Source organism: Meles meles, chromosome 9 (genome assembly GCF_922984935.1).
Source record: "Meles meles chromosome 9, mMelMel3.1 paternal haplotype, whole genome shotgun sequence".
Classification (NCBI taxonomy): Eukaryota; Metazoa; Chordata; class Mammalia; order Carnivora; family Mustelidae; genus Meles; species Meles meles.
This window is the reverse complement of record NC_060074.1, coordinates 29,086,282-29,096,803: the sequence shown is the minus strand read 5'-3', so window position 1 is coordinate 29,096,803 and position 10,522 is coordinate 29,086,282. Positions and strand designations below refer to the sequence as shown.

Genomic DNA, 10,522 nt, shown 5'->3' with positions numbered 1-10,522 from the left:
AGGCTCACATGTCAGCAGCAGAGACGAATAGTCCCTGGCCCTCTCCCAAACACTGTGAGCTGGGACCTACTTTTGCTCTGCCTTGGAAAGACTGTGGGATATGGAGCTTTCTGGCCCAGTGGACGGGAGTTAGGCAGCTGAGCGCACAGAGCACAGCCCTGGACTTGGACTTCTGTGCCTCCTTTCCAGTGAGGTGTGTTTTAATCTAGGCATAGAGGGAACTAATGTACAAAATGATGCGATTTTAAGTGTGCTGAGATCTGGCTACCACTCTGGGCTTCCCCAAACACCCTTTGAGTGCCTAATATTTGACCATTAGTGATTATTTATAGCTAAACCTTTAGTCCCATTAAAATAAAATCCTCCTAAGTGATTACCATAAATGTCAGGATTGTGGTTACTTCTGGGAGGAGGGAGAGTTGTGATAGGATCGGGCACATAGCTGGCTAAGTTCTAATTTCTAGTCCCGGGTGTAACGAGGGTCTTCCCTTTGTAACTTATTCAGCTATACATTTTCCTTTCTTTGTTAAAAGTAACTTTTAAAATGATTTTATTTATTCGTTTACTTAGAGAGTGCACAGGAGGAGGGGGAGGGGCAGAAGGAGAGGGAAAGAGAAACTCAAGCAGACACCATGCTCAGTGTGGAGCCCAATGTGGGGCTCAATCTTGTGACCCTGAGATCATGATCCTGGCTGAAATCAAGAATTGATGGCCCAGGGGCACCTGGGTGGCTCAGTGGGTTATAGCCTCTGCCTTCACCTCAGGTCATGATCCTAGGGTTCTAGCATCGAGCCTGCATCAGGCTCTCTGCTCAGTGGGGAGCCTGCTTCCCCTCCTCCTCTCTCTGCCTGTCTCTCTGCCTACTTGTGATCTCTGTCAAATAAATGAATGAAAATCTTAAAAAAAAAAAAAAAAGAATTGACAGCCCAACCAACGGAGCCACCAGGTGCTCCAGTAGTTTTGTTTTTTTTTTAAAGTCATCTCTTCACCCAACGTGGGGCTCGAACTTGCATCCCTGAGGTCAAGAATTGCATGCTCCACCAACTGAGCCAGCCAGGTACCCCAACTATACATTTTACCTATTTTTCTGTATCTGTGTTATATTTTACAAGAGGGTTTCCGATTTTTACAACTGGTACTTTCTGAAGTTTTATTGGTTTTCCACAATTCACTGGTTGAGTTTCCATATTTTCCTGAGAGCAGAGTTTTTTGTTTGTGATTGTTTTTTTTTAATGTTGTTTTTTTTTTAAGATTTTATTTACCTATTTGACAGAGAGAGATCACAAGTAGACAGAGTGAGAGAGAGGGAAGCAGGCTCCCTGCTGAGCAGAGAGCCCGATGAGGGACTCGATCCCAGGACCCTGAGATCATGACCTGAGCCGAAGGCAGCGGCTTAACCCACTGAGCCACCCAGGCGCCCCTGTGATTGTTTTTTAAAAGTTTATTTACTTAAGTAATCTCTCTACCCACTATGGTGCTTGAACTTGCAACCCTGAGATCAAGAGTTCCATGCTCTTTTGCCTGAGCCGGCCAGGTGCCTGAGAGCAGGTTTTGATTAAGGAAGTAGAGTATGCAGCGAGGGGAGGCTGAAGAGGGAGGCCATTCGTGGGGAATAGAAAGATTAGGGGGCATCAAAATTTAAATGGCGCTGACTTCACGTTTTATTTAATAGAGCCCATCTTCCTCTCCCATTTTGTCTCCCCTAACATCATCATGCCCTTAGTTTTCCACACTTCTCCCTCACATTGCTCACGCCTTCTACACTCCGGGATTATATGTATGCTTTGCCTCTATTTGCCTCACCTAATTGCTGCCAAACTTCCTTCCCTCTGGGGCTCGGTAAGGAATTTTCATTCTTCCTGGATTTTCTGGGAGAGTTCAGATCTTAAATATTCCTTTTCAGTGTTCTCATAAACATACCCATCCTCCTCAGATCATGCGTTCTGATTTTGGGGGGCAGGCACTTGGGAAACCTTTACAAAGTTAGAAATGGCTCCAAAGAGTGGCTGACATGCCCGCTGCAGGGTGATCTTTAGATTTAGGGAGGGAGCAGACAGACAGGTTGGAGTGGGGGGCTGGTACAGGAACTGTCCATGTAGTTTGGTTGTTCCTATTTCCATAATGATCCTGGCCCTTCCCCCGCTGTTGTCTATTATTAACAGACCCAGAAACTTGATCAGGGCAGCAGCAGCAGAGGGATTTTCTGGGAACCATGCCCAGGAAAGGCCCAGAAGCCCTAAATTGAAATGAAGGGGCAGCTGGCAAAGAGGGAGACCTAAACACTGTCCTCTCCGTCTGCCACGCAGACAAACCTAGACTCTCCTCCTCATACACAGGGAGATGCCCTAAACATCTTGTTTCTCAGGACTAGACAGTCAGAGACCAATTCCCCCGTCTATGCAGCCAAGCCAGTCAACTTAAATAAGGCCCATCTTCTTCATGGTCAAAAATGCAGCTCAAAATATTAAATTCCACTTAAAAAATCATCAATATGAGACCATTTGTGGAATTAAAAGCCAGGATGCATAACTTCAAAGGACCAGAGAATATATAGCCATTCCTCAATTCTGACATTAAAAATAGAAAAGGCGAAGGGGAACAAGGAGGTATTAAATCAGAGAATAAGATGATGCAATTAGAATAAAAAATACAAACGGTGTAATATTGCACACTGAGATGAAACCTTCAGAAAAGGTCAGGAAATGAAATACAGTTATGTGCTATTTGTAAGATGCATGTCTACAAAAAGTTGTTAAAAAATAAACTGCTGCATAAATCTAAACAACAAAAAAGGCTGAAAGTTAAAGGAACACATCTGGGAATGGAGACTCTACTTTTGTCCTTATATAAGATTGCCTTGGCTATCTGGCACTTCGCATTTCTGTACAGATTTTAGAATCCGCTTATCGATTTCATAGAAATAAACCTGCTGGGGTTTTACTTAGAGCTGAGTGTAACCAGAAGATCAGTTTGAGAACACTGGCATCCTTACAATATTGTTTTCTAATCCATGGAGATGATATATCTTTCCATTCATTTATGTAGGTGTTTCTTTCAAGAGTGTTTTGTTGTTTTCAATGTAAAAGTTCTGCATATCTTTCAATGTATCTATTTTGAGCTATTTGATTTCTTATGCTATTTTTTATTTGACAGAGATCAGAAGTAGGCAGAGAGGCAGGCAGAGAGAGAGGAAGGGAAGCAGGCTGCCCGCTGAGCAGAGAGCCTGATGCGGGGCTTGATCCCAGGTCACTGGGATCATGATTTGAGCCAAAGAAAGTCAGAGTCTTTTAACCCACTGAGCCACCTAGGTGCCCCCCTCCTTTTTCCCCAAGTAATCTCTACATCCAACATGGGGCTCAAACTCACCACCCAGAGATCAAAGCCATACACTCTTCCAAAAAGAACTAGCCAGGTACCCTGTTATATTTTTGAAATTCCTTGTTATTTAGAAACACGTAATTGATTTTTTTTTTTCGCATATTGACTTTGTGTTCTGGGACGTTGCTAAATTCCTTTCATTCTAAGAGTTTGCAGATTCTTTTGGATTATCAGTGTACAAAGTCATGTTGTCAGCATTTTTTTTTTTTTTTTTACTTTTATGATCCTTGTATTTTCTTGGTTTATCACACAGGCTTGAACCGGTATGATACCTGAAGGTGTGCCAGTGGGTATCTGACTCAATCCTCATTTCACAGAGGAGGACTTTGTATTTTTTTCAGAAGTTTCCTATAGCATTTTTGTTGATACCTTTTGGGATGTGCCCTCCTAATTCTGGTTTTCTAAAGTTTTTTTTTCTTTTAATCATGAATAGGTATTGAATTTTGTAGTGTTCTTTTGTGAATCTACCTAGACAATTATGATTTCTTTCCTAACATTTGTTGATTGTTAATTACATTGATTATTTTTCACATATTGAATCAACCCTGTTTTCAGTAAACCCAGATTAGGTATGGGGTATTATCTTTTTTTTTTTTTCCCTCTTAGATCTGATTTGCTTATTATTTCCAGGAATTTTACATCTACATTCACAGGAGAGTTCAACCCCTGGTTTCCCTCTCTGATACCCTTGGGTTTTGGTGGCCTCAAAAGTGAATGGGGACCTGTACCCTTATTCTATAGTCTCTGAACCTCGTAGATTAGTGAGTGTAAGATATGAGTGATGTCCCTTTTTCCAACTTTTTTTTGGTCTGATCTAAGGTCTACTAAGGTTTTTATCAATTTTATTGATGTTTTCGAGGTAATGACTTCCCACTTCATTGATTTTTCTTTCTTGGAGATTTGTTTCCTATTTCACTGGCTTTTGCTTTTTTTGTTTTCTTATTTTTTAAAGTTGTTCTTGACATAAAAACTTAGATCACTGACTTCAGCCTTTCTTTGATAACATGTGAATTAAAGCCATATTCAGTATTACTTTATTTGTATGCCACAGGTTTTGATACGGTGTATGTTCATTATCAATTTTTTTCTAACTTCGTGATTTCTCCTGTGACCCATGGGTTATTTAGAACTGTACTGCCTGTTTATTTTTAAAGTTAGAGATTTCCAGTTCTCTTTTTCCTGACATAATCCCCTTGTGTTCACAGAACATTATTTTAATTTTTTAAAATTTTCTGAGGCTTGATGGCCCACTATGACCAATTTCAGTAAACGCTTCTGGCCTAAAGACGGTATGCACACTGTTGGCTTAGAGTACAGTGTTGTTTGTCAATTAAGTTAGGCTTGTTATTTGTGTTGCTCAACTCATCTGTTATATTAGCTTTTGAAACAAATGCATTAAAATTAATTTTTTAAAAAATTAAATTCCACAGCATTTAGGAATTTCATTTCATTCTATGTTTTTCTATTCCTTGGGCTTTTGACAGCAATACCTTTGTATATCCCCTCCCCCACCCTATCTCAGCCTTTGAGCGGCAGGAGTAGTGAGCAAAGGAATGCTATGTAGAGAGGAAGGCAGGCAGGCTCTGAAGTCTACCAGTGCCTCTCCATGCCCTGTTCCACCACTCAGTCGTGGACCCTCCGATGCCTTGGAAAAAAGCTGGAAGTGGAGGTTGGCTCTGTCCTGCTGAGTGCCCGAAGCAGGCATGGAAACTCTGGGGATGTGTGCTAAGTCTTGAAACTCGAGAGGAAAAGTATATTAAAGTCTGTGATAAAATGTTTCCAGCGCAACCTCTTCACTTCAGGTCTCTCCCGCACCATACTAAACTCTGGCCACGACAGCGACAGATAAAGGGTACCGCCCCAGCTTCCCCAACAGCTTTCATCCAGCAGTAGGGCTCTTCCCAAAGAACCCAGCCACAGGGGAACCATCTCTGCCCTCTTGGCAGAACAGTGTGTTTGCGTCGAACAGATGACAGAAGCAGGGGGACCAGGATCATGTGACCAGAGTGCCTAGAGATCTCTATATTGACAAAATCAAGTCTCCAGTTTAAAGGAAAAATTACTTTTATAAAAACAGAAACAGGTTTTATTTCAATCCTGTTAGGGAGTGAGAGGGATGGAAAACAAAACAAAACAAAAAAAAATGAAGGGAGGGATCTCTTTATACACACATGACATCAGGATCAACTACAAGGAATAATACCCATTTTCATCCCTCCCCCAACTCCTAGGTGGGGTCCAAGGTCAGCTGAGAATAGATGGAACAGGAGTTAAGACACTATTGGCACAGTAACATGGCCAATGCACCAGAAGATGGAGCGAGAAGAGAATTTCCCAGGGAGCAAGGCCCTGGGCCTCAGCTGCTTCCCCAGTGAAGGGGAAATGAGAAAACTTTGGCTCAGCAGGAAGGCAGTTGGCAAAAATCAGAGATCCCTTAGCTGGCCTCTCCAGCTCACGGAACTATGGGCTGAGGGAAGTCCAGACGTTTGTCCAGTCCATGCTGTTCTGTTTCCTCCAAGACCTCTTTTCTCCAGGCTTGAGACTGAGAGCTCACCCGGTTCTCCTCTTCATTTTGGAAGGCAGGGGAGTAAGTGCTTCTTCTACCCTTCCTACATCTAGGCTACTCAATTACTACTTTGTCGGCTCTAGAGACAGAAACCAACTAATAAGACCGGCTCCCATTGTGAAAGTCGGCTTGAAGAGCCCTTGGGTTGGCCGAACTGCCTCCGCGGAGGTTTCTCAGAGCTCGCTCCTTACAGACGGACCCTCCCCAAACTTGTTCAGAGATACCTTCACTGGGGAGATGTGGACAGAAAATACCTCGTCTCTCTCTAGAGTTGGATTAATAATCCCATCTTTGACTGGAGGAGGGGATGAGAGAGCAGGTGTTGGCAGCGGGAAGGACTGGGGGAAAGCAAGGCAGTTTACACTGCATTACAGATTCAAGTCTCTGGATTGTGAAGTCATCTGGAGCTCCAAAGAAGGAAGGGGGTTTCGCTGACTCGATATGAACAAGTGGAAGTACTTTTACTGGCAACCCTGTAATTCCCATAGACCAATAGGGAATGTGTCCAAAAAAAAAAAAAAGACAGTGAAGAAGCAGAGTCCCGCCCTGTCTTAAATCTGAGTAAGATGAACTCATTCAGCTAATACCACTTCAAGTACAATCATGAACACAGATGGAGCTGCAGAAATTCATACTGAAGAATGGGATCAAGCAGTCTGTTATCTTGGTCCCCAGGCACCTTCCCCTTTAAAAGTCACCCAGGAAACCTCTCTGAGGACTGGAATAGAAGGTGAGGCCCACGCCACCTCTCCTCCCCCAGTACAATACCCTTCCAGGATGGCCCGATGAATTAAGACGTCTGTTGGAAGTTTAATAGGAGGGATGTGGAAAAGGGAAAAGCACTGAGATTTGGAAAAGCTAGCAGCTAGAGCCAGAAACAAGGTTAGGGTCCTTGTGGCGTCCGGAACTGGGGGCAGAAGGACGGAAAGGGAAGGGAAAGAGGCGATGGGGTCCTGCTGTCCTTTGGCTTTATCCTTCCCTTGCCTCCCATTCCTCCCCACAGTTCATGCAGCTGTTGGCCTGCTAGAGGGGATGTAATGCCCAGACCAATTTTTTATTAAGCTTATGCAGCTAACAGACTTGTAAACAGTGCCAATTGACAAAGTTCTGCTGAGTATTACAGCTCGTGTCCACTAAACACACCTCTCTCTGACATCAAAAACAAGAGACCAAAGTAAACAAATACTGAGAGAGAGGATGAAGAGACACGTCTTGAGTCTTCCAGGAAGGCAAAATAGAAGACCACCACATGGCTTGGTCCCAGGCGTCCGGCATGCCTAGCGTGCTACCACCGCCACGTCCCCCTCCCCGCCGGTGGCTGGTACGGGTCGGGGAGAAGGGCCATCGTGGGCACGCTGCAGACACAGCATTTGCTGGTGTTGACACCCTCCTGGAGCTGTGGTGGCAGACTGCTGTGTCAGGAGCCCATCTCCTGGGAGTAGTGGAGGGAGCCCAGGTCCCGGAGGCAGCCTGAGATGGCAGCCCGTTCACCCCAGTGGGGTGACCTCACCCCTCTTCTCCAGTGCAGTTCAGCATTGAGGTTGTCTATTCCTGGTCAGCAGTTAAACCTGAGCTGTTTTCCTCGCGGGTTCCCCCTCCCTTCCCCAACTTGGGGGAGTGGTAGGAGGGGGTGGGGGAGGGTCACTGAGGGGGCAGGGGGATGCCCCGGGGATCGGTGACCTGGCCCTCTTGTAGGTTCTTCACCAGTTGTGCAAGCCAGCGTTTCGTGGTGGTGTCATCTTTTAGCACCTGGGCGAAGGTAGTGTCCTTCAGCTGGTCAGGGAGGCACTGCCTGAGCGCTTCACGTGCCCTACATCAGAGACAAACAAGCCAACCAGGGAGACCAGCAAATAAACTCACATTTGGGGGACAGGGAAAAAGTCCTTTCTTAGACATAAATATACAGAATCCTGGGAATATGAGGTTCAGTCAAGTTATCTTAAGAATCCATTAAAATTCCTTAAACTTGTATTAGCTATGGGCTCAGATCTCCAGGGTCTGTCACCTGTGAACATTTTCAGGATGATGGCTCAATGTGGAATACCAAGCCACAGCAAAATGGAATGAAATGGTGCACCAGTTCAATTCACTGATTTATTCCAGTAAATAATGTCAATATGCTCATGGTAAAAATTGACGGGTTATAGTAAATGAAACAGTTCCAAAATCAGTACATGAACAGGGGAGATGACCCAACTCACAATATGATAAATTAGTGAACTTTAATTCTAAATTAATATGATTTTGTGTCTTTCTAAAAACTGCTTTCTAAAGATTTCTAAAATCTTTTTCTCTTTCCTTTTTTAAAAAGTAAGTTCTACGTCCAATGTGGGGCTTGAATGCATGACTCTGAAATCAAGAATCGCACGCTCTACTGACTGAGCCCACCAGACGTCCCTGCTTCAGTTTTATAATTAAAATGCTTAATAAGAGATGTAAAAACAAATCTATGGTGGCAACACTATCAGATGAACTTTCAAATGTTTCACTTTCTTTAAAAGATGACCAGTGGAAAGTGAAATCTGAAAACCTCCAAAAGATAAATGCTATTGGTTTATAAAGCTGTTGAAATAGGTATAGCTTTTGTACTCAGACTAGTTTAAAGAAACATATTTTCAAACTGAAGAAAACAGGAACCACTGAAGAACAGGAAAAAATGATGAAGAAACAGCTCGGGCTTGAATAACCTCAGGGGCAGAAGGCTGCGCTCACATTAAATCGAGTTATCCCCACTCCTAGGAACACAGAAATTGCCCCATTATGTGGTTTAGCAGAACCTAAGCAAGTGGCTTTCAGCATGAATTATGGATTTACAAAGCAAAAGGTCAAACACTTCTAAAATGCACTGTACCTACAATGTATGATTTCTGACAGAAAGATTATGAACATAGGGAGATAAAATAATTAGCTCAACGACTTTACGGGAATCAAAGAGAGAACTGAAAATATAATTCAAGGGCCCTCTGGGCTCCATTCCTTTCTTACGAGATCTTTGAAAATATACTTATCTTCCTGACCACCTGGGGCAGCAACAGAGAGCTCAAACCACAGGAGTAATGTATCATAAGGTTCCCTGGGAACTGTCTGGACTCTCTGGAATTCCAGAGGAGGTATAGAGTTACAGAGAGAAAACTCTGATGGGTTTTTTTTAAAGTAAGCTCTGTGCCCAGCATGGAGCTTGAACTCCCAACTCCAAGATCAAGAGTCACATGGTCTACTGGGCCAGCCAGGCATCCCCAAAACTCTGATGGATTTTTAAATTTAGCACTTCAGATTTTAAAAGGATTTAATCAAGTTCTTCCAGACTAATTATCGTTATACCCCTTCCCAACCCTAAAGATAGAGGAGCTATGCCATGAGATGGGGCAACTATTCACCAGGGCATTTCCCCAAAGTCCTAGAAATCCTGTAAATGTTTACCTGGGGTTATCTGAGAGTCGCAGGTAACACCTCACTACGTGCTTCAGCAGACGGGCGGAAGGCTCTTTGGAGAGCTGCAGGACCATCTTACCCTGTTTTCCCCCAGAAAGGGTTGGGGTAGGAAAAAAACACACAAACACAAAATAATCCCAGTTGACATCAGAGATCAGATATTTTAAGAATCGTCACACAAGGTTCCAAGAAGCTGTTCAGTGTCGGCTGCAAAGGGACTAAGCTGTGTGATCACAAGTAACTTTAAGGGGGTTAGATGAAAGAACTCACCAGGATCATGGCAACGTGGGAGAAACGCTCGTATGTCTGACATATATATGCCAAACCTGTGTCATCTAAGAGGATTTTCTGGAGGATAAATGTGGCAACCTGGAGTAAAAACAAAAATTAAGGAGTCCAAAACGTTGCTCAGACTTGTCTTCCAATGGTCGATTCATTGTCCAGGAAGAATTGTGAAGCAGAAAATTAAGCAGAGACCCCAACCATATGTGTAACTTAGTCAACAAGATATGCACAGTTTAAACAAAATTAATAAACACATTATCATAGTGAATACTTACTGTGTGCCAAAATATTTCCTAAAGGTATAACATGTCTTTTTTTTTTTTTTTTTAAGATTTTATTTATTTATTTGACAAAGCACAGCACAGCACGGGAGCAGCAGGCAGAGGGAAAGGGAGAAACAGGCTCTTTGTCGAGCAGGGAGTCCAATGCAGGACTCAATCCCAGGACCCTGGGATCATGACCTGAGATGAAGGCAGACACTTAACCAACTGAGCCACCCAGGTGCCTCTGCCTCATTTTCACAATAAACCTATGAGGTAGGTACCATTGTTACTCTCTTTTTACATAAAAGAGTAGGTTCTGGGTAATTATGAGATTTTTTTTTTTTTAAAGATTTTATTTATTTATTTGACAGAGATCACAGGTAGGCAGAGAAGCAAGCAGAGAGAGAGGAGGAAGCAGGTTCCTTGCTGAGCAGAGAGCCCGATATGGGGCTTGATCCCAGGATCCTGGGATCATGACCCGAGCTGAAGGCAGAGGCTTTAACCCACTGAGCCAACCAGGCGCCCAATTATGAGATTCTTAAAAATGTAGGTACTTTTTCAGTTACCAAACACTGTGTGCCAGGCGTAAGTGCTAACT

General features: G+C 43.4%; 1 protein-coding gene across 2 annotated transcripts in view; it reads right to left on the bottom strand.

The window, feature by feature from the left end:
- Positions 1-5,441: 5,441 nt before the first annotated feature.
- Positions 5,442-10,522, bottom strand: part of CNOT9 (CCR4-NOT transcription complex subunit 9) — a 33,703-nt gene continuing 28,622 nt past the window's right edge. Inside the window, exons 6-8 of one of the 2 annotated variants that reach the window (XM_046019708.1) lie at positions 9,647-9,745; positions 9,365-9,456; positions 5,442-7,754 (exon numbers count right to left, since the gene is read on the bottom strand). In XM_046019708.1, the coding sequence (XP_045875664.1) occupies positions 7,586-7,754; positions 9,365-9,456; positions 9,647-9,745 (360 nt within the window). In that variant the 3' untranslated portion in view covers positions 5,442-7,585. Of the gene's footprint in view, positions 8,680-9,364; positions 9,457-9,646; positions 9,746-10,522 lie in introns of both variants that reach the window. The other variant, XM_046019709.1, reaches the window with a different exon arrangement.